Below are 25020 nucleotides of genomic sequence, written 5' to 3' on the forward strand. Positions count from 1 at the left end.
TTGACCCCTCATCCAGTTGTCAAGGTCATTCAGCCAGTTGTGTGCTACTCCTAACCACAGGCATCTAGTGGTGCACCCAGATTAAGACCAGCAATCTCCCAGCTTTAGGAAAAACCCTGCTCTCCGACTCGATTTCATCAGATTTAATCAGGAACCCCACATCCTCGCTGTCACTTAACCTTGAAAGTTGCCCCTTAAAAACAGTTAGTCATCAATGTCTCCCTGGCAAACGGGCAGGAAAGTTTGGTGGTGTGTGTGCCAAGGCTGCTTAATGGGAAGACCTTTTGTAGGCCAGTGGCACAAATCCATTCCCAGACTGTATCTAGTTATTCTTTATTTTGTTGGAAAGGAACACCGGAAAAGCTAGGATAGGGCATTTTCTATAGCTGCTCTATATTTGACTGCATTTTGATTCTCTGGAACTGATTGCATTCTGTTGCAGTTAAAGTTCTCTACATGATGTGACTGTAATGTTTTACGGCTTCGTGTAGGTTTGTTATAAATGTGTTTTTGATTGCGAGTTACCTTGAATGAAGGATTTAGCCAAATTAATACATAATAAATAATAATTGACTAGGATCCTGTTTGCACTCGGGTCTCTGTAGCCTAGTGGATGCCCCTCTAACAGAGCCGGGCTTGTTTGTAACACAGGCCGCTAATTTACAATCCATTATTCAGAGTAAATTCAGCCACTGGAACTCAGACCTGTTTCCCATCTGCCCCCGAGTTTCTCACCTAATCGTTGTGTATTCTGTGAGTCACACATCTGGGCGTCCATGACGAAGCATAAAATCAGAGGAAGAGATTGTGCAGAAATCTAAAAGTTACAGCTGCTTCTAAAATAGTTTCAGGTTGGTTCCCTGACAACCACAAATGTGACACAAGCAGAGTAATCAAAGCTGAATTAAACAGCCCTAGGACATTCAAGCTGCAGTTTTCATACCTGGCTGCAATAACATGATGGCTTAGGCATGTAGTTATACCTGTGACTGAGTGTAATTGTGGCTACTAAGTGTCAGTCTATAATTTATGTGTATGTGTGTATTTATGTATGTATTGCACAACATATAACATATTAGCCTGACTATTGCTGTGTAAATCCTATTGCTTTGCAGATCCACCCCAGTTATACTGCACCATCACTCTTGAACTCCCTGGAACTTCCTTTCCCAGTGTTCCACTCTACATGTAAGTCATGTCTGTTCACTTTGCCTTCCCCTTAACAAAAGACCTCTCTCGTAAACATGTGTGATACTTACCATCCTAACTCACTCTCTTTCTGATCACTAATGACTTTCCTTGTAAACAACGCTGACTTATTCTTAATATCAAAGACACTGCTTAGAATGTGCACCTCCTTGTCAATTGTATAAGCTGTGTGTACATGCTAGGAATTCAAAGAACTTCAAAATGAGTCCCGTGCATATTGTTTAGAAGGCTTGTGCAAAAACAGGATTGAGAGCAGTGCTTATTCATTTGTAGACTGGAAAAGGTCTCGGGAAAGAGCCGGTAGATTCAAAATACTCTTTATAATGGGGGAAACAAACGCAAATCATGGAGATGCTTGCCATTTTAAAGCAGATCTAAACTAAATAGAAAACCGAATGGGAGCAAACAAAGACAAGGTTTGCTCAGAGCACTACAGCCTTGGAAATACTAAACTAAACTGCACATTAGCTGCAAATGAACAAGATTATGTCACACTCTCCCCGAGTACACAGCACCTTTATAAATCACTGGGTCTTACATTGTTAACTCACCCTAGTGTGACTAATTCATACGCATATTTGAGAGCCTACCCCTCCTAATAATGACCCAGAATAATCAATACCTCAACATGCCTTAAAATGAGCATTCCCAGTTCTATTATGTAAAATCATGTATTGAAGTATGATATATATTAGAAGAACATATGTTTGCCACAATCTGTTTACAGTAACTGTCCACAGATAGTCCCTGCTGCAGTACAGAACACAGTATTAAAAACCATCTATCAAGAAAATCCTGATGTATTTAAACCTATCATGAAAGTGACTACCAGCAGCTATTGACAAAATGTTTCCACAAGCACTTGGAATTGGTGAATCTGATATCTATGAAGTGCTACATGTGTATTTTTAGGCAGAATGCGTCATTGAGGTGACAGTCATTTGTTATGCAACTTACATTTACTGCCTCTTTTTTTTTACCATATATTCTTTGCGCTGACACAGCAGTCTAATGTTTGAGATCACTTCACTTTTTCAAGCAGTTTAATCATCACAATGTGGGAACGCAGGGATGCGAAAGGCACCGTCCTGCAGTCATCTTGTTTCATAGCTACTCTGTGCCATTGCATGGTAACCACAGACCGAGGGAGTCAGCACTTGTCTGCGGAGCTTAATGCGCTGAATCACATGTTTGTTTCGTTATTCTTTGTGCTAAAGTTTATCTGTAACCTCAAACCATTATTTAAGACATTGTATCCCCCTTATTAAGTGTTAGTGTAAACTTCCTTAACTGTCTCTGCTGCTGCTCACAAATGTTTATTTCCTTGAATACAAAATGATTCTCTGTTTGGATTAGCCTCATTCACACACACACACACACACACACACACATTTGGTATAATTGTAAATAAGGTTAACATAAAACTAAACAAAAAACTCTAAACAAATTTTCAATTACGTACTATTGGATTTTTCATTGTGAAATAAAGGGACATGTTTTAATTATGTGTGGTATATGACTGAAATCACTTGTAGATAAACAGCAATATTATTAAGTGATATTATTTAAATTATCCCATGAATGGTTGTTATTCCCCCCCACCAACAATTTAAGCAACAAAATATGAATGGGTATAAACGCTACAGGAAAAGATTGATAATACTGTATTTTGATTAATTGTCTGTTTTCAAATGATCCATCATGGAGCATTCGGACATTTTTAATTGTATCGACCCAAAGCTCTTTATTGCAAAATGTGATAATAGAATATACTCGGTTATTTTTCATAGTCAATTTATTCACCTCATGTTTGGAACATAGACATCTAGCACTGGGGATTTTGATTGCATGGGGATAAAGTAATTAATTTATAAACCTGAAACAGTTACTTTTCCCCTTGACTGTTGGTTTCCATGATTAGGAAATACAACAGATATCCAGAACCCTGCTTTTAACAATTTGTCAACCAGTAAATAGTGGAGCAAATTGGCTAACGACGCAATTTCTGCTGCAGACTGAGATAGATAAGGGTTTAAAGCTTACAGCAGTAGTAGCATTGACCTAATTCATGGAAATTCTTCTAGCTTCTACATTGAAACTAGAGCAGAATTGTACTCAGGAATGATTACTACATACAATGAGGCTGAAGAGATGAATGTCCAGTTTTTAACAGAATTGATGATGAGCTCAGTAGCGCGGGTTTACTGCATAGATCTACTGCCGAGGGAGAGAGTAAGGAACCCCAATTCAGTGCAGAGTGAGGAGGTGATGGTGGACATGTTAAAAGGAGCAGAAAATGTGAGATTACAGGCCCTCACTTGTTTAAAGCAACAGACACTTGATTTTTGCCTTCCATACAAAGATAGATTAGTGTATTGCAGTGTTCCATTGATCTTTTCATCAGAAATCTCTATCAATTCTTATGAACTGTAAAAAATATATATATATATATATATATATATATATATATATATATATATATATATATGTCATTTAACCTTGAATGATGTGTTGACTTAATTGATGGGGAGTTAAAATGAAGAAAATGTGGATACAATGCTAAGCAAATCAAAAGAAGGTGAGTAGGTGGTTAAGGTTGAAAGGACACAATACTATCGGCACAGAAATGCATCTCAAATGTAAGAATAAATGTGTCTAAACAGTACAGTGCTTTAATAGATTAAAATATAAACTGTCCACCAGTTTAAAGTCAAAATGTGACTTTTGTTTTTGAAAGGAATCCCATGCAATCATGATTCCCGCTTTAGTGTACAATTAAACAAATGTCTTGTAGCAGGTCCTGCAGCTCCTCTCAGTTAATAACCATTGACAGTGTGATAACTGGTGTTCCAGCTGTGTGTCACACATCTGGCGCCTGGTGCTGATTGCTGTCCTTGTTGTTGTGATAGGCCACCTATCACCATCCCTGGTCATAATAGACTTTCTGTATGCCTTTTCACAAACAATTTTTTAGTTATGATGCAAACAAAAAATGCTTTGTCTACCCAGATTGCAAAGTGTGCCTCAGAGGTCAATTCCCAGTTTCAGTATGGAATCATGGACAAACAAAACACATCCTGATGAATGTCCCACTGTGTGGAATAATGTGCAAACAAAGGAAGAACGAATACATTCGATAGTGTCTCATTATTACTTTGTTTTACTTCTAACACTTTAGATAACTAATTGAATCCATACCATGTACTTTCCTCCTGCAGCACAAATGAGCTCAGTGTATTAATGTCACAGATTAACACAAACATGATCGATGGATATTAGATAGTGTTGAAAAATAGTCCTTTAGAATATTGGCTAGTTATATTGCAATTACTTAGACTTACCATTTCCAACAGTCAAGTATTATACATCAGTTTGTAACTGTCATTAAGATTATAAACGTGAAACACTCATTTGTTTGGAAGCAAATGTTTTTAAAAGTTAATACCATATATATGAGGTAATATATAAAATATCATACCTTACCTCAAGATGAATGTAACGCCAAGTGACATGGACAGGCCTCAGACAAATGTGCAGTTTCCAGGTAGCCTGCAGTCCCCTTCGCAGATATATAATTTTTAGGAATGAAGAACTGCCACAGAGCAGGAATTCAATGGGCTCAGCCTGGAGCAGAGGGGTTACTAATGTGGAAAAGTATGTAATTTTTGGTGTTGTTCTGTTTTCTTGTTTTGCATTTCATTTTTCTGTTCAAAACAGGATGGAGTTATCAAATATGGATAGAAAATATCATTACCATGAAGGAAGACCTAAAAAAATCCACATAAAAGATGGGAATATTACCAATATCAGTACAAATATTAAAATACTTTTTTAGGCTTTAAAAATCACAGAACCTCCTTCTAGGTCTTGTTTGATGAGTGGGCATTTAAATCGCCACCTGATCTTTGACATTGTAATCCAGTGCAGGCTCTGAGAAACGCCTGCAACTTTATGGCAACATTGCTTTGTACATTGTACTGTTTGAAAATCTGTGTTGTTGTTGAGATATGGCCAGCCATTAATAAATATGGTTTTAATAAAATGAAGTCTCTGTCCAGTTGATCTCAGTTGGGAGTTTTTTGAAGAGCCGCATCGTTCTTCCTGTATGTTATCCAGATTTTATTTTTCTTCTGAAGGCCAACCTCCAGTTTTCTTGATCACCATCTTCCCTCAGCTGTGATGGGATATAAGCTACCCTCTCACTAAATTAAATCCTTGTACCCTGGGAGGAGAGATTCCTGTAAGTGTATCAGCTGAGGCTGTTTTTGCTTTCTACAAAGAGCAGGGTGAATTCAGAATTGTTTCCATAGTGCAATACAAATATTCCTCCTCCTTTTGTGGCGATTATTGATTTTGTCTAAATGTTTCTTTTTGCTATGTAGGACGCTGCAAATCTAGTGATAGACTGGAATCAACTGAAAAGAAGTTTACATATCAGGAGAGTGAACTCAGAAGCTGAGTTGCAGCCTCCCCTCCCAATAGAAATACAGAAGGAAAGGAACTTGCCCTATTCCTTGATAGTTTAGGAAATCTCTAATGAACAGCTACATTGCCTTAGAAGCTGTATTTTTTACTTTAATGAAAATCCTGAAAGAATAATACACACATCTGCATATTTAGATGATAATTCATCCCATGCTTGAGAAATAGGGTTTGCCTTGAGGTGGCATACAACAATCTGGTTAAATATAATGTTACAATAATACATCTCTAAATAGCCTTGTGTAGAAATAAATAATGAATGATAAATGCACCTTGAAACTAGCATTGCTTGTCCAAGCCCTTTGAGTTGCCTACATGTAAATAACACCAATTGTACTTAAAGCAGGACATTAATCTAGAACTAACCAGACCGTCATATCATGTGCTTGTTTATCTGCCACACGAAGAAGGACGATTGTGTCTGAGACGTTCAGCCAGAAGCAGGTTAATGGTGACTATATGAATCAAAGGATTGCAGTTGACTGGAAGAAGCAATTTGTGTCAGATGAGTGCAGATATTACTGACAGGGAGCAGTCACTTGCTACATATCAGACACAGCGATCAATAATACGACTGAACGGCAAATAAAGTAAAAAGGGATTACAAATTACACGAATGTGACACTTATTTTCCGGAACTGTTATTTTTTCAACCGAAATGAATCCCGCATGTAGTAATCATGTTGGAAGAATAAGCAGAGTCTCCAAATCCTCTACGGTATGTTATGCCTTTAATAAAGAGAAACATTCTAACCAGATTTTAACAAATACATCCTTTTTATTGGTATTACAATAATAATACAAGAAAAGGTTTAGAAGTTTGATGAGATTTTCTGATCTTTCAATATTGTCAGATGAATGTTTCATCCAAAGAAGACCATTCATCATCAATGACTCATCTAACAAGGCCAGGGAAATGGGTCTCAACCCAGACAATGTGCACTTGACCTCCTTGGCAGGGTCTGTGCAATTATCAGGTGAAAAAGAAGAACCTGACAAATTGTGAGAGACAAAATGCAAAATATCCCAAGGTGTTAATTCCAACCGCAGTTTATAATCAGTAGGATAAAAGTGGCCTCTGCATGTAACATATATGTCATGCGGGGTTCCTAAGCGTTAATGTTACCACGCAGTCTGGAACATATGAATACATCTGAAAAATACAATAAAAGAGAAATGCGTTGCTGGCTGATGAAATCAAACAGACTTCAACTGAGAACCTCCTGATGCCAGTCTGTTCCCTCCAGAAGAACCACATTAACAAATTAATTGACACATCAACAACTAGCTAATTATACAATCTCCCTCTTAACGAGGGCCATTAGGGCCAGTTGATTTGTAACAGAGCTTAAAATGTAATATTACAAAAGTGATAGGGGGGTGACATATTTTTTCATTAAAAAACAAACAAGGGTGCAGACAGCAGAGTTCAGAATACAGCAACTATTGCTGTGAGAGAATAATTAATCTGTACAGATATCCCCCAATTTAATTCTTCAGCAAAGCTAAACCCTGTTTGATTACAAGACAGTGTTAGTGACCCAGGAGTTCATCAACAGATACTGAGCAAGCAGATTGGCATAGCACACGTATAGAAAAAAGGAATTTACTACCATTTAAAAAAAAAACATATTGACAAGCTTCTGCATTCCTCATAAATGCAGATGATGCCATGTTGTTTTTATGTTACAAAAGGCAGGGACTTTAAACCCACAACATATTTGCTCTGTGGATCAATGTAATCTAATGAATTGAGCAGTAATTAACTATCATGTTAAAATATAAATACATAAATACATACATACATACATAAGTGGATAAATAAATAAATAATATACAGTGAGGGAAAAAAGTATTTGATCCCCTGCTGATTTTGTACGTTTGCCCACTGACAAAGAAATGATCAGTCTATAATTGTAATAGTAGGTGTATTTTAATCTCAGCTCATTACCTGTATAAAAGACACCTGTCCACAGAAACAATCAATCAATCAGAATCCAAACTCTCCACCATGGCCAAGACCAAAGAGCTGTCCAAGGATGTCAGGGACAAGACTGTAGACCTACACAAGGCTGGAATGGGCTACAAGACCATCGCCAAGCAGCTTGGTGAGAAGGTGACAACAGTTGGTGCGATTATTCGCAAATGGAAGAATCACAAAATAACTGTCAGTCTCCCTCGGTCTGGGGCTCCATGCAAGATCTCACCTCGTGGAGTTTCAGTGATCATGAGAACGGTGAGGAATCAGCCCAGAACTACACGGGAGGATCTTGTTAATGATCTCAAGGCAGCTGGGACCATAGTCACCAAGAAAACAATTGGTAACACACTACGCCGTGAAGGACTGAAATCCTGCAGCACCCGCAAGGTCCCCCTGCTCAAGAAAGCACATGTACAGACCCGTCTGAAGTTTGCCAACATCTGAATGATTCAGAGGAGAACTGGGTGAAAGTGTTGTGGTCAGATGAGACCAAAATCGAGCTCTTTGCCATCAACTCAACTCACCGTGTTTGGAGGAGGAGGAATGACCCCAAGAACACCATCCCCACCGTCAAACATGGAGGTGGAAACATTATGCTTTGGGGGTGTTTTTCTGCTAAGGGGACAGGACAACTGCACCGCATCAAAGGGACGATGGACGGGGCCATGTACCGTCAAATCTTGGGTGAGAACCTCCTTCCCTCAGCCAGGGCATTGAAAATGGGTCGTGGATGGGTATTCCAGCATGACAATGACCCAAAACACACAGCCAAGGCAACAAAGGAGTGGCTCAAGAAGAAGCACATTAAGGTCCTGGAGTGGCCTAGCCAGTCTCCAGACCTTAATCCCATAGAAAATCTGTGGAGGGAGCTGAAGGTTCGAGTTGCCAAACGTCAGCCTCGAAAGCTTAATAACTTGGAGAGGATCTGCAAAGAGGACTGGGACAAAATCCCTCCTGAGATGTGGGCAAACCTGGTGGCCAACTACAAGAAACGTCTGACCTCTGTGATTGCCAACAAGAGTTTTGCCACCAAGTACTAAGTCGAAGGGGTCACTTTTCAACTTTTTTGAAATGCGTTTTTCTTGATTCTGTCTCTCACTGTTAAAATACACCTACCATTAAAATGATAGACTGATCATTTGTTTGTCAGTGGGCAAACGTACAAAATCAGCAGGGGATCAAATACTTTTTTCCCTCACTGTATTCCCCATTCTGCTGGTGAATGGGATTTGTTTTTAGGGAGATACAGATATTTTATTTATGTAATCTATTATAATATTGTAAATATGTCAACATAAAGGTTGTTAAAGGTACCATCAAGTTTTCAGATGGGGGCCCTGGCTAGGGCCAGTTGTAATATTAGGGGGGCAAACAATTTCTCCACAGTGCTGGATGAGGGTGGTGCTTTGTCCACATTGCTAGCGAGGGGGGTGCTGACGGTGTTTTGTCCACAGTGACAGTTAGGGGGCCACAGGGGGGGCTAAGCTTGCTGTCACAGGGGCACTGGCCCCCCCTGCCCGGTAGGAAACTGGATTGTAATTTGATGCTGTGTAATTGTAACAAAAATGAAAAGGAAGTCACCCTACATTGAAACTCTAACCTTGAGGTCTTTAGCTTGGAGTTGTTACAGATCTAAGGCTGGTGTGAAGTTAAATAAAGTTGTAGTTGTAGTGGGGGTGTGGCACACTGGTTAACACTGTTATTATTGATTGGTTATTGAGATTGGATGAAGGGGGAATGGAGATGAGATTCAGCGTGTTTTTCTGAGATTTCATGGTACCTTGATAGACACAAACATCTGATAATTGTTAATTATCTTCTTATTGCCAACTTTTTGGCTGGCACCCCCCTTATACATTTGGGCCACAGCTCGCACCCACACACGTCTACACACACCCCAGATTACCATCTGCACAATAAAGGAAAATGTAACTTATTTTTTTAATTTTCTTCCCCTACCTCTGAACTCCAGATGTTTGGCCATGGACTCTGACTCCAGCTGCAGTGTTGTCGTCTTTTCACTGTCTGCCTTCGTTGCGGTTGATGTTGAACTGCACAGTCATCAATTTTATTTTTATGTTACTGCAGTTTTTTTGAAGTTTTTTGTTAGTCCTTTTCCAAAATATTGCAGCTAGATTAATGTTGAACTTGTTTCCCATGACTCGTTGACATTTTGGACCTGCAAGTTATTTGTATATATGTATTTTAACCTTAATTATCACCTCACATAAACTGACGTGTATTTTGGTCTGAAACTACCAGTAAGTGCCTACAATCCTCTATTCCGATTGTGCATTAGTGGATAATCCAATAATTGAGAACTGATTCCCACTATTGTGAGTTGTGACCGTACTTTGTTTGACCTTAAGTGTAGAAAAAATATTTTTACAGACATAGCAGGGATGAAAGTTTTCAGCGGATACGCGGATTTCAGTTTTTTTTTGCCTAAATATAATGTGACAACCACATTTTTTTGTTCTCTTGTTAATAGAAATTGACAATGTTTGAATACTGTAGCGTACCACAGGACCCAATAAAGTGTTAATGGGGTAAAGGTGGTGCGGTGGGGAGGAGTGTAGAGAGAGGGCATTAAAGGTGAAGGCAGGCAGAAGAATGAGTCAGTGTGTTCAGTCGCTGAAATCGGTGTGTACTATGTGTACCTGTGTTTAGTACACAGCTTTGTTGCAATTGACCCATTATTATCATTATTATTATATACGGAACAATAGGCTATATAATGTTGACATGAACTCTGAACTGTAGAAGGGAGCCTTTTTATTATAGTTAACTCAAATGTCAAGGTTACTGTGTTCCGGTGTCTTTAGTATTTACTACTTTCAGTATAGTCTTTTTTAATGTTACCGGGGTATATTCATCAAGGGTTTTACACCAATTCGCTATTTCCGACACTTTTTCTGTATTGAATGCAAATTTAAGTAAACTTGCATACATCACCGCACAGTTTATTATGAATATGGTGCTTTTACTTGAAGGTTAACATGTTCCATGCAAGTAAAATCAGTACCTATATCCTACATAACAAATAAATATAAACATGATTACTGTTTGAGTTATTTTAAACTACAATGGGATGTTTTATCTTGTTTATATGGATTACCTGTAAAAAACAAAAAAGTAGGATTTTCATTCAAAGCTAACCACTAGTAGCTAATGTGATGTCATCATAAATTATGCAAATTAGCACCAACTTCTTTTCCAATTTTTTTTTCAAAGCTCCACTTTCATCCCTGAGATAGGTCGATGCAAGAGGAATACGAAGAGTTTATCCAATGCGATTCCAGGGAGCCGCAGATTGGAGACCGCTGTTATAGTGGGTACTAAAGTGTCACACACAAACACTTAGAAAAACAATCCATGTCATCTTAAAAGGCCCTGCTTATTAGGTACCTGCTCAGAAAGAGTGGAGGTGGTGCCTTGAGCCAAATAAGCTGTGATTCCCTGTCTATCCAACCAGAAAAAACATGTGTCATTTGGAGTGTAGGAATAAAAGTATCAGTATAAGACTGGATTATTATATAATAGTCCTGCAAGATTACACTCATTATTTTATATTATTCTAATAACACTTTTCATTTATTATTTCAAGTCAAGTTGAAACAGAAGGATAAATATATTGATCTGTTTGGAACAAAACACATTTTTGTCATCAGTGCCTGTGTTTTGGAGTTAGGATGAGATTTTCCACTGATGACATAAAAATCGGGGTAACAAGCATTTTGAAATGAGCGACCCTGTGTTACCATATCGAGAGCCAGCAGAACAATGCTTGTGCTGGCTCGGAGTTGGCCTGGCTTCAGCCATTAATGGGAGTTTCTTTCATGCACATAATGAATACCGAGTGTTCCAGAGGCAGACAGCAGGCTCAGGAAAAAAACAAACAAAAAAACATGATGGCTGCACATTTTTTTTGCAACTGTTTTGTCACATGAAAACAGGGATGCAACAGAAGCAGAGACAGTGCTAAAGAGTTTGTTCTTGTTTGGTGTGTTTTGTTAGGTTTGAATAAGCTACTGTAGCACCACATGTAACAACAAACAAAATGCTTAACATTTATTTTCCCAGGTTACCCAGACAATGACCCCATCTGCGAATCGAAATTATTGCAGTGACAAAAGTCATCCTCATATATCCACAATACAGAATGTTAGAGGAGGGCTTTTGACACTGTAACCACTCCCATATTGCTGAATAAGAACAACACACTTTTCTTCACCTACATTTATTATTATTCAAAAACTGTTCATTAAACGATACTCAATGCTGGTCTAAGCTTCAGCCCGGTATGCATGACACCCCATCTCCCAATTCGCCTCTGTAGTTAGCAACCCAAAGTGACTTCTCAGGCACCTGCAGGTTCAGGACGTTAGCTGTTCAACTGACATCACATTCTGCCCGTGAAGGGATAGATGGGCTGTTGCCATTCTGGGCTGGCGGTGTGAAAAATAGCAGATGGCTTAGACGACGTGCAGCATAGAGAGGATGCTCTTTTTTCGCTCATCCTTCCTTTAGGAGAATGGGGGTCGTGGCACGGAGCCAAGTTTAATAATTGCAGATTCTGAATTGGAGTGCAAAGGGTAGGGAAGTAACTGGACAACCTTTTACTTATTAAAAGAAAAAAGGATTTTATACTTCTAAATGATACCAAAGAGTTTCCTGAACACCTATTAGGCGCCAAGAAAACATAAATATTCCAGCTGACGGAAGTGAGTTACGACAGGGTGTTAGTCAGCTTTTCCTAACTGAAAACACATACTTGTCTGCATACATACTTTGGTCTCCGTCACCGAGCCAGCTAACCCAGGGAAATTATGTTTAAGCTCATAAGAATTATTTAAGATGGGTTTTATTATTCATGGGGTTAATTTTTCTAAATAAATACTATAGTTGTGAAAGTAACAGCACATTAATTAAGAAGGCGCTGAAACCATGGATCCTTTTCCTCTGTAGCTGAAGGCTCATTTCAGACAGTCCAGGAACAAACCATACGTTTTTAGGCTTTTGTCACAGTTGGAGACCTTCAGGGATAACGACGAACCTTGTGGCTTTTTGTGAACGACAGGCCTGGCAACTAACAGACAGTTCTGTTATTAGACTGTCAAGCACAGGGCGAGCAGTTACTGCAGATCTAAATGCAACTGTTGTTTTTGTGTGAATGCATTTAAATTCTAAGCAAGGTTTGGGATGATACAGAATGGGGCTACTGCCACAGAGGGATTTTAGTCAGTTACAGATGGTATGGAAAACTCTTGGTAAAAGAAACAATGGTACTTGAATGGTACAGTTTTTCCCCAACTAAATCAATAATATTTCCAAAGCTGTGGGAATATTTATTGTGCTTATATGCAGCACTTATACTAAGACAAGCAAGTAGAATAATAAAAATGCATAGGACATGCAGTTGTGAGATATGCAAAGAAATCTTCTAAATTAGAGTATAAAGTCTATCTACTCCTCCAGTTACATTTCTGATTGAAAAAGAGTACAGGCCGTGTCCCAAGCCACAATTCTTAATCTTTTAATTGTGTTTTCTTTACAAGTTACACATGACCTGCTAATTTAATTAGAAATCTGTTACCCTCGGCCATTTGGATGATTTACACACATGATAGTCCAAAAGGAAATGTTCGGCAAAAACACAGTATTTTGTAGTTTGGTACAAATCATAAGACTCACAGAATTTTCAACAGTATATAAAATCTAAATAATTACAATTGGGATGTTTTTTTTTTTTATGTCAACACTTAAGATTTGGAAAATCAGGCACTGGACTCTACTTCATATAAGGGATTGGCAAAAGAAAAAGAAGCATCTCTCTTCCTGACGTGGGAGTCCTGTTGAGAAACAGACAAAGGGCACAGTGCACAACATTAACACAGGGTACACCCATCGCAGGGCTGCATTGCGTTGTGGTTATCACAAATGCAAATGTGTTGGATTTGCTTCACAGAATCAATTTTTTTTTACTGGTCTTTACAAGTGTGCAAAATTAACAATGTGTTGGATTACAAATATTGGGCATGAAAAATATATTAAAACAGGTAATCTCTTTTATAATATGAGTCAATTCTATAATTTCATTTTAAGACGAGCAACATTAACAGGACACTAACTTAAGATTTTAGAAACAAAAGCAGTTACAAATAAGTTAAATAAAAATGGGAAGAAATAGACAGAAAAGGAAGCTAAAGCAACAGGACTGAGAAAGCCTTAGTGGTTTCTAGCTAAATGTTTTAAAGTCTCCGTATGTGATATTTAAAGGAACTCAAACAGCTCGCTCTGATGTGTTTTATGAACACAGTCTCATAAATGCCATTGGTGAAAGCACATTTTGATCCCTACCTCCTGCTGCTTCTGCCAGGGATACACACTAATTTGAACACCAGGGATGTCATCACTGAGAGGGAGCTGAAAGAAAAAAACACAGCAGTGTCTCCTCAGCTCAGCAAACAATCTACAGACCTCACTAGCAAGCTCTGTGACAGAAGCGGTCTGATTATGTAAAGCAGATTTGATTTCAACGACACATGCACACGGGTTTCCCCCCTGAACACTGTAGGCAGATCTGCTCATAGTTGAAAAGTTGAAGACGTGAATGGGAAGCGACAGAGAAGTAACCTGCCCAAACACAGTTGAGATGATACAGAATAATTCTTCCCGTTCTTTGTATGATTTATTTAACGTGCATGTTTTATAGGCTTAGATCAGTAAGGCCAGTCCCTCATGCTGCTAGTCTAAAAGAGATGAATTAGAATTTGAATTAGTAACAAAACACACAGATAGTGTTTGTATCAAAAGTAAATGTTACAGGTAAGGAAGCACTGATTTGGTATCAGGCTGTGTTACTAATATGACAAAACCTCATTGATGTTTGGTAATTATGTTCAGAATAAATAAAGGAAATGGCGGTTACTCGTGATAAGCAGAAGACAGCATACTGAGTGTGGGGTGTGCAAAGTCTGGATTTAGCATGCAATGATAGATATTTTATTACTGCACATATACAGCATATTTCCTACAGATCAGCATTTTCAACAAAGGGCAGCTTTTAGTACCGATTATACCTCAAGGCAGATTATATTAAAGTACAATTGGACAAATGGGAAATGATGCATCATCAGTATTTGAAACAAAACATTTTGTGAACATTCAAAGCTGTGAACAGATTTGTTTTTCCTCTTCTTACTCCTCCTATGAGTTTGAACTTGCTCAGTGATGTATATCTGCCAAGAGACAGTGGCATTTTGATGATGCCTTTTCATTTCACTAAATCAGATGTTGTATATTGGATGCCAATTTCCCCGAGGGGTTGTATCCCCCAGAGGGGTGGTTAAGTGTATTTCTCCCGGAGACTCATACACCTTGGCATATTTCCAAAAAACCCTGCTAGTTCAGGGATCGGTGTAGTGTCCTCTTATGAGACAGTCCCACTTTCTGCTAAATAATTATGTCATTCATTGGTTATTTGTATAAGACTTTTATGGAAACCCCCCCCCAAAAAACCTTAAACTTATATTAAATATTTATTTGGTCTCCTAGATCTGTAAAGTACCTCTGTACTGTTCTTTTAAATAATGAAAGATATACCAAATGTTTTTAAGCATTTGTAAATCTTTTACTCTATACCTATAACATATGAACTTTGTAAATACTATTACCACTTTTACTAAGAATAAAAACACAAAAAATAATTAAAAAAATGATTGATTGCTTACTAGCTGTATTTAGTTTCTGAATTTTGTCTCCCCTGCTTTAGAGTCTATGTTTTTCCAAAGTGCGCATATGGTAGTATGCAGTCGCCATATCACCTGCTGCATTGGAAAGGGACCTTCATTTAGACATTTTCTGGATTCATTTCTCTTTTGGTGATAGAATACTGTAATACACATCCAATATTACCTTTCATACTTTTCCATAAGCTTATCTGAAATTGCTGTGATTACATTTTTGTAGAAGAGCGCTAAAAATAAAGTGGATCCAGCAGGAGCTTAGCCCTTAATGGACACACACACTGGGAAGCTGCAAATTCCATCTGTTACCAAGAAACCACATTGGCAAGCTATTTATGAAAAGTGCAGAGACAGAGGCGAGCAGAAAAGTAGAGGCCTCAGTTCTGTTTTCAGGTATCAGGTTTTTGACAGCTCAGGTCATGATTGATACGTTCAGACATTCATTTCGAAGGGAAATGTCTGTGCCTCACCAGACATCAGGGAAAAAAATAAAAATAAAGATATATAGATATGTGATTACAGATTTTCGCCTGATAAATTGTAGAAGAAAGAATTTGAAGGAGGTTAATGCATTAGGTTAGTCCATTAAAGTCTAATGCACCACTTGTGTTATGACAAATAGACAGGAGAGATTACCTCTCTCTGCATTTTTACATTTGCATACATCACAGGATTTTAAGATGTAATCGTATCAAGTGTGTCTCATATTCATATATACATCATTCTCATTATCTGTAGATTCACTGCTGGATGAAGGCCTTCCCAGAATGTTTACTCTAGCTTCGATCTACAGCTTCTCTTTTCCACGTCATGCCTGCAAAGTTAATGATCTTCCCATCTTCTATGTGGTCGTCTTTATCATCTCTTGGTATCCATTCAATAGCTTCCTTTGTCCATCTTTGATCTGCTCTTCTTGCAGTTCAGTTACATCATGCTTATAGTAAAGAGGAGGTATGTTCATATAGAAAAACCCTACTGTGTTATCACATTATCATCTTCATATTTATCGTATTGCTTATCTGAGGGCAATCTGAGAAACTATTACAGCTAATCTCTAATGGCTGTTATGGAAAAACATCACCCCTTGCATGGGCGCTGACAGTCTATGAGATGTTTTGTCATGTTCAATCAGTATGTGTGAAAAATACCTCATGCATGACACATTTCCAAAACTGAGATCTATGGAAGTCATGAAACGGCAACACCAGTAGGACATGATACATGACTGGATGTAAATATTGAAAGGATCAATTGTCTGTTTTTAGGCAATAACTGCACAGTGTGATTCAACTTTACTTTTGGCACCCTGTGATTGCATGTTTGTATAATATTCTTTAGGATGACAGGTTACTGTGCAAGAGCTCCAAAACACATGTGCTTATCAAATAGGAAATATGAATGAAAAATGCTGTATGGGATGCAAAACCTGTGTAGGGCTTTACCTTATTCATCTTGTACCTAATTAATTAAACCCAAGGAGGACAATATTGGCAGTCACATTATGGCACAAGTCAAATCAGTGTTGCAGAAACATGTTGTCCCCATGAGCACTTTTCTGAAGTTGCTTGGAGTTCCTGAGTTTTAGGACATATTCTTGTCCCAAATTACATTTTCTTCAAGTAAAAGAGCATGAAGGTATTCTTACTGTATTACATGATCTTGCTATGACAAATAACATTTAAAACATGTACACTAAAAAAGAAAAGAAAATCTAAAAAGATTAAAGATTTTAAGTTGCCCTGATTACCTTAAAAATGTACCCGCAAATTTAATGTATGATCTCTCTTAATACATACATTTATTTTTTAGATATACATTTTTTTTAGGACAAACATATTAGATGTCTTTTTGATTTAGAAAACTTCTTAGCACATTTGAGATGGAAGATGTATTCCACAGAGCTTATCCATGCCTTACAGCTTAGCAATCATTATACAAAATGTAAATTACCTCAGACTTGGATTGAGAATGCTCGAAGACAGGATTGTCCATAGTGCCAAGATCTATCATACTGCATTTCCTGAACAAACTAGAAAAAAATATGGTTAGAAAAGTATATTTTTGTATTTGTTGTTGTTGTTATTCATTAGTAAACTCTGTATTGACAAGTCAAATTGTAAATTGTAAGTTAGGAAAGTTAATTGTTAGTGCATTCATTTCCATCCATTATTTAAACTGTACTATGTTTTAAATTGTATATGTAATGCTCATGGGCGGTGCAATGGATCAATGGTTAGCACTGCAGCCTCAGAGCTTCTAGGCCCCAGGTTTGAGTTTGGCCGTGGGTGCCAGTCTGTGTGCAGTCTGCATGTTCTCCCTGGGGATGTGAGGGTTTTTTGATGGGTGCTCTGATATCCTCTCACATCCCAGAGACATGTTGTTAAGGTTGACTGGCTAGTCTAATTGCCCTGTATTCCTGTGAGCATGGTGTGTGTGTGTGCTAATGCTGCCCCAAGATGGACTGGCTCCGGCCCCAGCCAGTTCGGCTCCACCGCACTGCAACCGTGTACTGGATGAAGCAGTTGTTAAAAATTGATGGTTAGGTAGATACAATGCTCATGTTTTTAGTGCTGTTTAGACCTGTCTTTCTCCTTTAAATGGTCACCATAAAAATGAACTTCTGTAAGCACCCAACATAACATATTTCAAGTAGGGAGTAGATCTAACTGAAAAATCTGTAATTGTGTTATACATTTAGTATGAGGTAAGCACCAAAGCTCTGCACTATCATCTTGCAAAGAGAAAATGCATGGGTATTAAAACACCCATTTGTGTGCTTTATTTCAGTTTGGTTTGAGGTGGAAAATTGGGGAAAAATAATAATTATTATTAGAATTTCATGTTTTGGTCTTGTTTGTTTCAGTAATAGAATTATCTAGATTTTTAAGGTACTTCATATTAAGTATTTATTGAACTTTCCAGAAGTTATTACATATTCAGTATGTGGGTTTGTCTAAAGAGCTGGAACTCCCCTTATTTGGACATGTGGGCATGGCCACATAAAACACTATTACCATGTTATAAATAGAGCAAAACCGGATTTTACTGTAGTAGTACCTATGGGGCACAATGCTGCATGTTTTAATTCTAATGTATTCTCTTCATTTTGGACTCATAAACCAGATTTTATTAATTTGCATCACTAGTCGGTAATGGTTTTTGTTTGATTTTACTCTAGTCCCTTTGAATTATCTGTCAAGTCCTCTCCACATGTAATTAATTGTGAAATCACCCAGCATAACAATATGTATGAAGTTATTTGTGGCAAGCACAGAGGGGATGCATAACAGTTCCTAAATGGGGAATAGTGAACAGATCCAAATGAAAAGGACATTCTGTATGAACAGTACTTTTTCAAGAAATTGCTTACCTGGAAAACTGTTTCTTTCTGAAACAAAATATGACAAAGACTCCAGCTACAAGCACAAGTAGGATCAATCCTGCTCCCAAGCCTGCAGAAACACCAACTAATAGAGAGAAAAAACAAAAAGGTAAATACAGTATAGTCCAAACATATATTGAAGATGCTCATTCAACATATTTTAGCAGGTGTGATTGATTATGTGGGCATTTCACATGGTATGGACCAGGATTTTTGTTGTTGTTGTATATTAGTAAGTACCTACACCCTGTTTAATAGATTGTGTGAAAAATAGCTTGTTGTTATGTCATTGGTTGCCCAATAAGTCTTGAAATATAATGTATGCATACAGTTGCCTCCATGTTTATTCAAACCAATGATACACTCAAACTAAACCTTGATATAGTACAAAATAACAGGTGAACATTAATTGAAAAAAATCCAGTCCAAATGTAAACAATTATCTGATTTTCCCCACACTGAGGAGTGTTGATGTGGCATTGCTGTAGATGTATTTCAGGAGATTTATGTGAGTTTCCTATGTTTTGGCACAGGGGAAACTCATATTCTCTGTCTCTTTCTAAATCTTCTCATACAACTTGTATATGATCCATCATGTTATATCCACTTCTGAATCCTGCTTGCTTTCTTGGCTGGGTGAAATCCAGGATGACTTGAAGGCGATGTGTTAATACCTTTGTAAATATGTTGTATAAGATGGGAAGTAGACTAATGGGCCTGTAGTTCTTCAGATATTCATTGTCTGCCAATGACTATTGCGTTGTTCCATATATCTGGTATTTGTTTAATTTTGTGACACTTTGTAAAAGGTTTTGCCAGAATCTTCTCCAGCTTCATTTAGGATCTCCACTGTGATTCCATCATCTCCAGGAGCTTTTCCATTTTTTATCTTCTTAATGGCATAACCTACTTCTTCTGGAATCAAATCTGCTACCTTCTTTTCTTCATAAGTTCTCTGATTTCATATAAGTGTACAGTGAGGGAAAAAAGTATTTGATCCCCTGCTGATTTTGTACATTTGCCCACTGACAAAGAAATGATCAGTCTATAGTTTTAATGGTAGGTGTATTTTAACAGTGAGAGACAGAATAACAACAAAAAAATCCAGAAAAACGCATTTCAAAAAAGTTATACATTGATTTGCATGTTAATGAGGGAAATAAGTATTTGATCCCCTATCAATCAGCAAGATTTCTGGCTCCCAGGTGTCTTTTATACAGGTAATGAGCTGAGATTAGGAGCACTCTCTTAAAGGCAGTGCTCCTAATCTCAGCTCGTTACCTGTATAAAAGACACCTGTCCACAGAAGCAATCAATCAATCAGATTCCAAACTCTCCACCATGGCCAAGACCAAAGAGCTGTCCAAGGATGTCAAGGACAAGATTGTAGACCTACACAAGGCTGGAATGGGCTACAAGACCATCGCCAAGCAGCTTGGTGAGAAGGTGACAACAGTTGGTGCGATTATTCCCAAATGGAAGAAACACAAAATAACTGTCAGTCTCCCTCGGTCTGGGGCTCCATGCAAGATCTCACCTCGTGGAGTTTCAATGATCATGAGAACAGTGAGGAATCAGCCCAGAACTACACGGGAGGATCTTGTTAATGATCTCAAGGCAGCTGGGACCATAGTCACCAAGAAAACAATTGGTAAAACACTACGCCATGAAGGACTGAAATCCTGCAGCGCCCGTAAGGTCCCCCTGCTCAAGAAAGCACATGTACAGACCCGACTGAAGTTTGCCAATGATTCAGAGGAGAACTGGGTGAAAGTGTTGTGGTCAGATGAGACCAAAATCGAGCTCTTTGTCATCAACTCAACTCGCCGTGTTTGGAGGAGGAGGAATGACCCCAAGAACACCATCCCCACCGTCAAACATGGAGGTGGAAACATTATGCTTTGGGGGTGTTTTTCTGCTAAGGGGACAGGACAACTGGACGGGGCCGTGTACCGTCAAATCTTGGGTGAGAACTTCCTTCCCTCAGCCAGGGCATTGAAAATGGGTGGTGGATGGGTATTCCAGCATGACAATGACCCAAAACACACAGCCAAGGCAACAAAGGAGTGGCTCAAGAAGAAGCACATTAAGGTCCTGGAGTGGCCTAGCCAGTCTCCAGACCTTAATCCCATAGGAAATCTGTGGAGGGAGCTGAAGGTTTGAGTTGCCAAACGTCAGCCTCGAAAGCTTAATGACTTGGAGAGGATCTGCAAAGAGGAGTGGGACAAAATCCCTCCTGAGATGTGTGCAAACCTGGTGGCCAACTACAAGAAACGTCTGACCTCTGTGATTGCCAACAAGGGTTTTGCCACCAAGTACTAAGTCGAAGGGCTCAAATACTTATTTCCCTCATTAACATGCAAATCAATTTATAACTTTTTTGAAATGCGTTTTTCTGGATTTTTTTGTTGTTATTCTGTCTCTCACTGTTAAAATACACCTACCATTAAAATTATAGACTGATCATTTCTTTGTCAGTGGGCAAACGTACAAAATCAGCAGGGGATCAAATACTTTTTTCCCTCACTGTATGTAGTAACATGACCCGTGGCTGGGAGGGGCATCATATTCCAGTCCGAATCTTTAATTTCCTCATAGGAAAACTGACGAGGAGGGCCACAGGAGAAACAACAACTGCCAGAATATGCATAAAGACCCCCAAATTATTGAGCAAACAGAGAAAGGTATAGAATTGAGCCGTGTGATTTACATCTTACCGGATACATTTTCAGAGTGAGGTGGGGAGGTGGGAGTAGGTATTGGTTTTGCTTTGAGGTGGCACCGGTTTCCTCTCCAACCTGATTTACATCTGAGGAAATAAAAGAAACGCAAAATTAGCAATACCTGACAGCTGTACATTAAATCAAAACTTGTTGTCAAAACACACAGCTGTTACAACCCTCATGATAATATTAAAATTTCACAGTCATCACTGTTCCTGCAGGAATAAAGAAATATCCCATTTTATTACAGTCACTGCAAGGCAGAAATCATACAGAGAGAGAGAGAGAGAGATGAAAAGATAAATATTTATTCCCAACATGAGTCAAGTGAAATATTAAATCACTGTCACATATGATACTAAAAGGAGTTCCACATCTTTGCCAAGAAGCATTTAATTAAAGATGAGATTAGTATTCAATCCTTATGCAGTAATATCTAGAGGCATCTAAGTTATAGCGCCACAGAGATGCATTAAAGATTAAGAAGCTTTTGCAAAAGCCCTGTTCTTTGTATTTGCAAAGCAGAAGAAATTAATAATAATAATAAACAAAAATGTTGTCAACTAAAATACTGTTCAGATGTAGACTGTGAGCAAAAGACATAATTAAGTTAAGTATTTTATATTTCACTAAAACTAACAGCACCAAATAACCACCTTTTTTAGTGGCATGGGTACAGTATTTCAGAAGTATAATGACTTCATTACTTCATATTGTTAAAACCCTACTTCTTTTGTACATCAAAATATCATAGCTCTTAGTATTGAACCACACCACTTTAGTAGCATTCCTTTATAACTTGCAGGCTTTACGATTCAAGACTGACTTCAAGATGTAATAAAAGGGTGATAAACAGTTGAGCAAGAGCATATTCATATAGAGCACATACACATTGATCTATCTGTGACCATTTCCATAACTCTCTATGGATGTCTCCTTCCCAAATATTATAGATGCGTCCATTCGTTGTGAATATTTTTCCTACATAGCTTAAGTTCAAATATCAGTTGATTTCTCCTGCTGTTGCAGCTTTTCTGTCATTTAATATCCTTTGTCTTTGATTGTACTTCAGTGTTATCGGTCATTAGACTTGAAAACTACAAATCTGTTCATCATAGCAGTTACATTTCTGATTAGAAGAAAGTGGCATCTTACTAAAAATGAAGCCGCAACTGAGTACAGTTCTGTAGTTTTCTATTAGCGGGTGGGTCAAAGTTTTGATTTAATCCCAGCCTTATTTCAATAAGGTAAAACAAATTAATAGTCTTCATTGTTAATGCAGCTGTAATTTGTAGGACTGGCTTTCCCTTGTTCTCCGGCATACCTTGTAATCTGTGAAGAAGCATTTTCAGATGCTCTTTTTAGAGGGATATCTAACTAGGCAAATAACATCTGAATTAAATACACATGACCAGTACATGAACAGTCACCTAAGGGATAGTAAATTAATATATATATATATATATATATATATATATATATATATGAACAGACTAATGCTCATATTATCATATACTTTGTCAGTTATTAAGGTAAACAGGATGATTCTGTAGGTTTTCACAAAAAACTAAATACTACAATTGTTTTGCAAACCTCACCGAGAAGGCTAAATTCAGAAAAAGAAAATCCGAGGGATAGATTTAGATATAGAACATCTGTCGGTGTAGGAATAAAATGTCTAATCAATTTAGTGAAACTGACTCGCCTCTGTAGTGACATTACTCATAAAACTTGGAAGAAAAAGCCTTTGGGCATTAACCCTATTATGTCAAGTTGAATGCCAAAAGATCTCTGGTGAGTGTAAAACAAGTTACATTTATGTTCCTAAAGTATTACTGTTCCCCTTTTTCTTCATAAAATTGTTAAAAAGCTTTCAGATTAAGTAAGGATATGAAATAAAAGGTGATTACTGATTGAGTTCAAAATTGCAAATAAATTAAAGCATTGGATTTCATGTCCACAAGCATGCTCTTATTAATTACATTAAGAACATACACTATTTAGCATGTAGATATTCATTCACATTGCTAAATGTATAGGAATTAAACATACAAATTACTGAAAGGATAGCCACATTGTATAACCATATGTGCCCAAATTGAACTCACAAGGCAATATATAAATCATCTGCTTTCCTGTGAGAGCATTTCAGTGAAATTGGAACATTCACAGAAAAAATGTCTGTATGTTCCTCGGTCAACCACAGGAACTAAACGCAGCGGCTGAGCAGACTACATAACTTGTCCTGCAAATGTCATACTCTACACTCTTTTCAACTGGAAAGTCCTCTGCATGCACAGACATAAGATTTGAATGTGGTTTTGAATTCACAAAGATAAACAGCATGCTCAACTTATTCAGCACAAGGTTCAATTACTTTGAAAAATGAAGCAAAGCAGGGGATTAATATCACTTGGCATTCAGTATGTGGTCCCTCGGGTTCCTCTCCCACATGGTTGTGGTGGAAGATTGCCCAAATATTGACCAATTGCATTCGTAAAACAACCTGGAAACTAAACTTAAGACTGGAATTAAAGGTTGGTGCAGCATCAGTTTAACAACAAAACCACATTTTACCCCAATGGTCTGAAATTGGCATTAGTGTGCCCACACCATCACAGAGACCATAGATTTTACAGAAGGCATGAAAACATACTATAGCTTTTGCCTTTCTGAGAACCACTGATTGTCTCAGAGTGCCTCAGTTCAACTATTGTGTTTGATTTAATTTAAGAATGTTTATAACAAGCAAGAAAAGGTTAGCTTTCTTCTAGAGAGAAGAAGAGATTTAAACTGATGAATTTTTTTTTTTAGACAAAAGCCAAATACTGCATCTCCCATTTGAATTTCATTTACAGTACATTAAGCATCGCAATTTTTTTCCATTGCCTTTGAATAAAAGATGCCTGACAGAGACATCGCCTGCATTTTTGGCTTCCCACAAAGCTCTAACTCAATCTAGCCACTCTCTATCTGTAAGAAAGGAAAGAAAAAACTCTTAACATTTCTGGTTACCCACACAGCAAGAGGAAGTCAGAGTGTTTGCTGACATGCCTTTTCTGGCTTTGGCACCGAGACTGGTTCATGTTTCTTCATGCAGACGTTTGACTCTGCTTGGGTGGTGGTTTAGCAAAAACATGAAAGGCTGTGATTGGTCGGGCTCCAAAACTCAGAGACTGCAGGGAAGACATCCCTGTGGTCTACAAGATACAATTATTGTCCCACAGATTTTTTTTCTCTCTCCAAGCCTACATTCAGTTGTGGCACTGAATAAGAGAATGTTTTCAAGGGATGAGATTTGTTGAATAGGAGATCTATTATATGTTGATATAATCAATAGAATATATTGTTCATCTGAAGCTGTTATTATTAATTATGCACAAAAGTGGGTTCATTGAATAAACATGTATGCAGAAGTACTGAATATGTTTGTCAATGACACCCTAAACATGTAATTCACATTAAGTACCACTGATGTTTTTTCTTCTTTTTTAA

General features: G+C 37.9%; 1 protein-coding gene across 1 annotated transcript in view; it reads right to left on the bottom strand.

Moving 5' to 3' along the window:
* Positions 1-13410: 13410 nt before the first annotated feature.
* The window catches only part of malrd1 (MAM and LDL receptor class A domain containing 1), a 152237-nt gene continuing 140627 nt past the window's right edge, over positions 13411-25020 (bottom strand). The window contains exons 37-41 of the mRNA XM_066723387.1: positions 21520-21611; positions 18791-18887; positions 17371-17449; positions 14033-14098; positions 13411-13524 (exon numbers count right to left, since the gene is read on the bottom strand). Of these exons, the coding sequence (XP_066579484.1) occupies positions 13450-13524; positions 14033-14098; positions 17371-17449; positions 18791-18887; positions 21520-21611 (409 nt within the window). The 3' untranslated portion in view covers positions 13411-13449. The remainder of the gene's footprint in view (positions 13525-14032; positions 14099-17370; positions 17450-18790; positions 18888-21519; positions 21612-25020) is intronic.

The sequence above is a fragment of the Amia ocellicauda genome, chromosome 2 (genome assembly GCF_036373705.1).
Source record: "Amia ocellicauda isolate fAmiCal2 chromosome 2, fAmiCal2.hap1, whole genome shotgun sequence".
Taxonomy (NCBI): domain Eukaryota; kingdom Metazoa; phylum Chordata; class Actinopteri; order Amiiformes; family Amiidae; genus Amia; species Amia ocellicauda.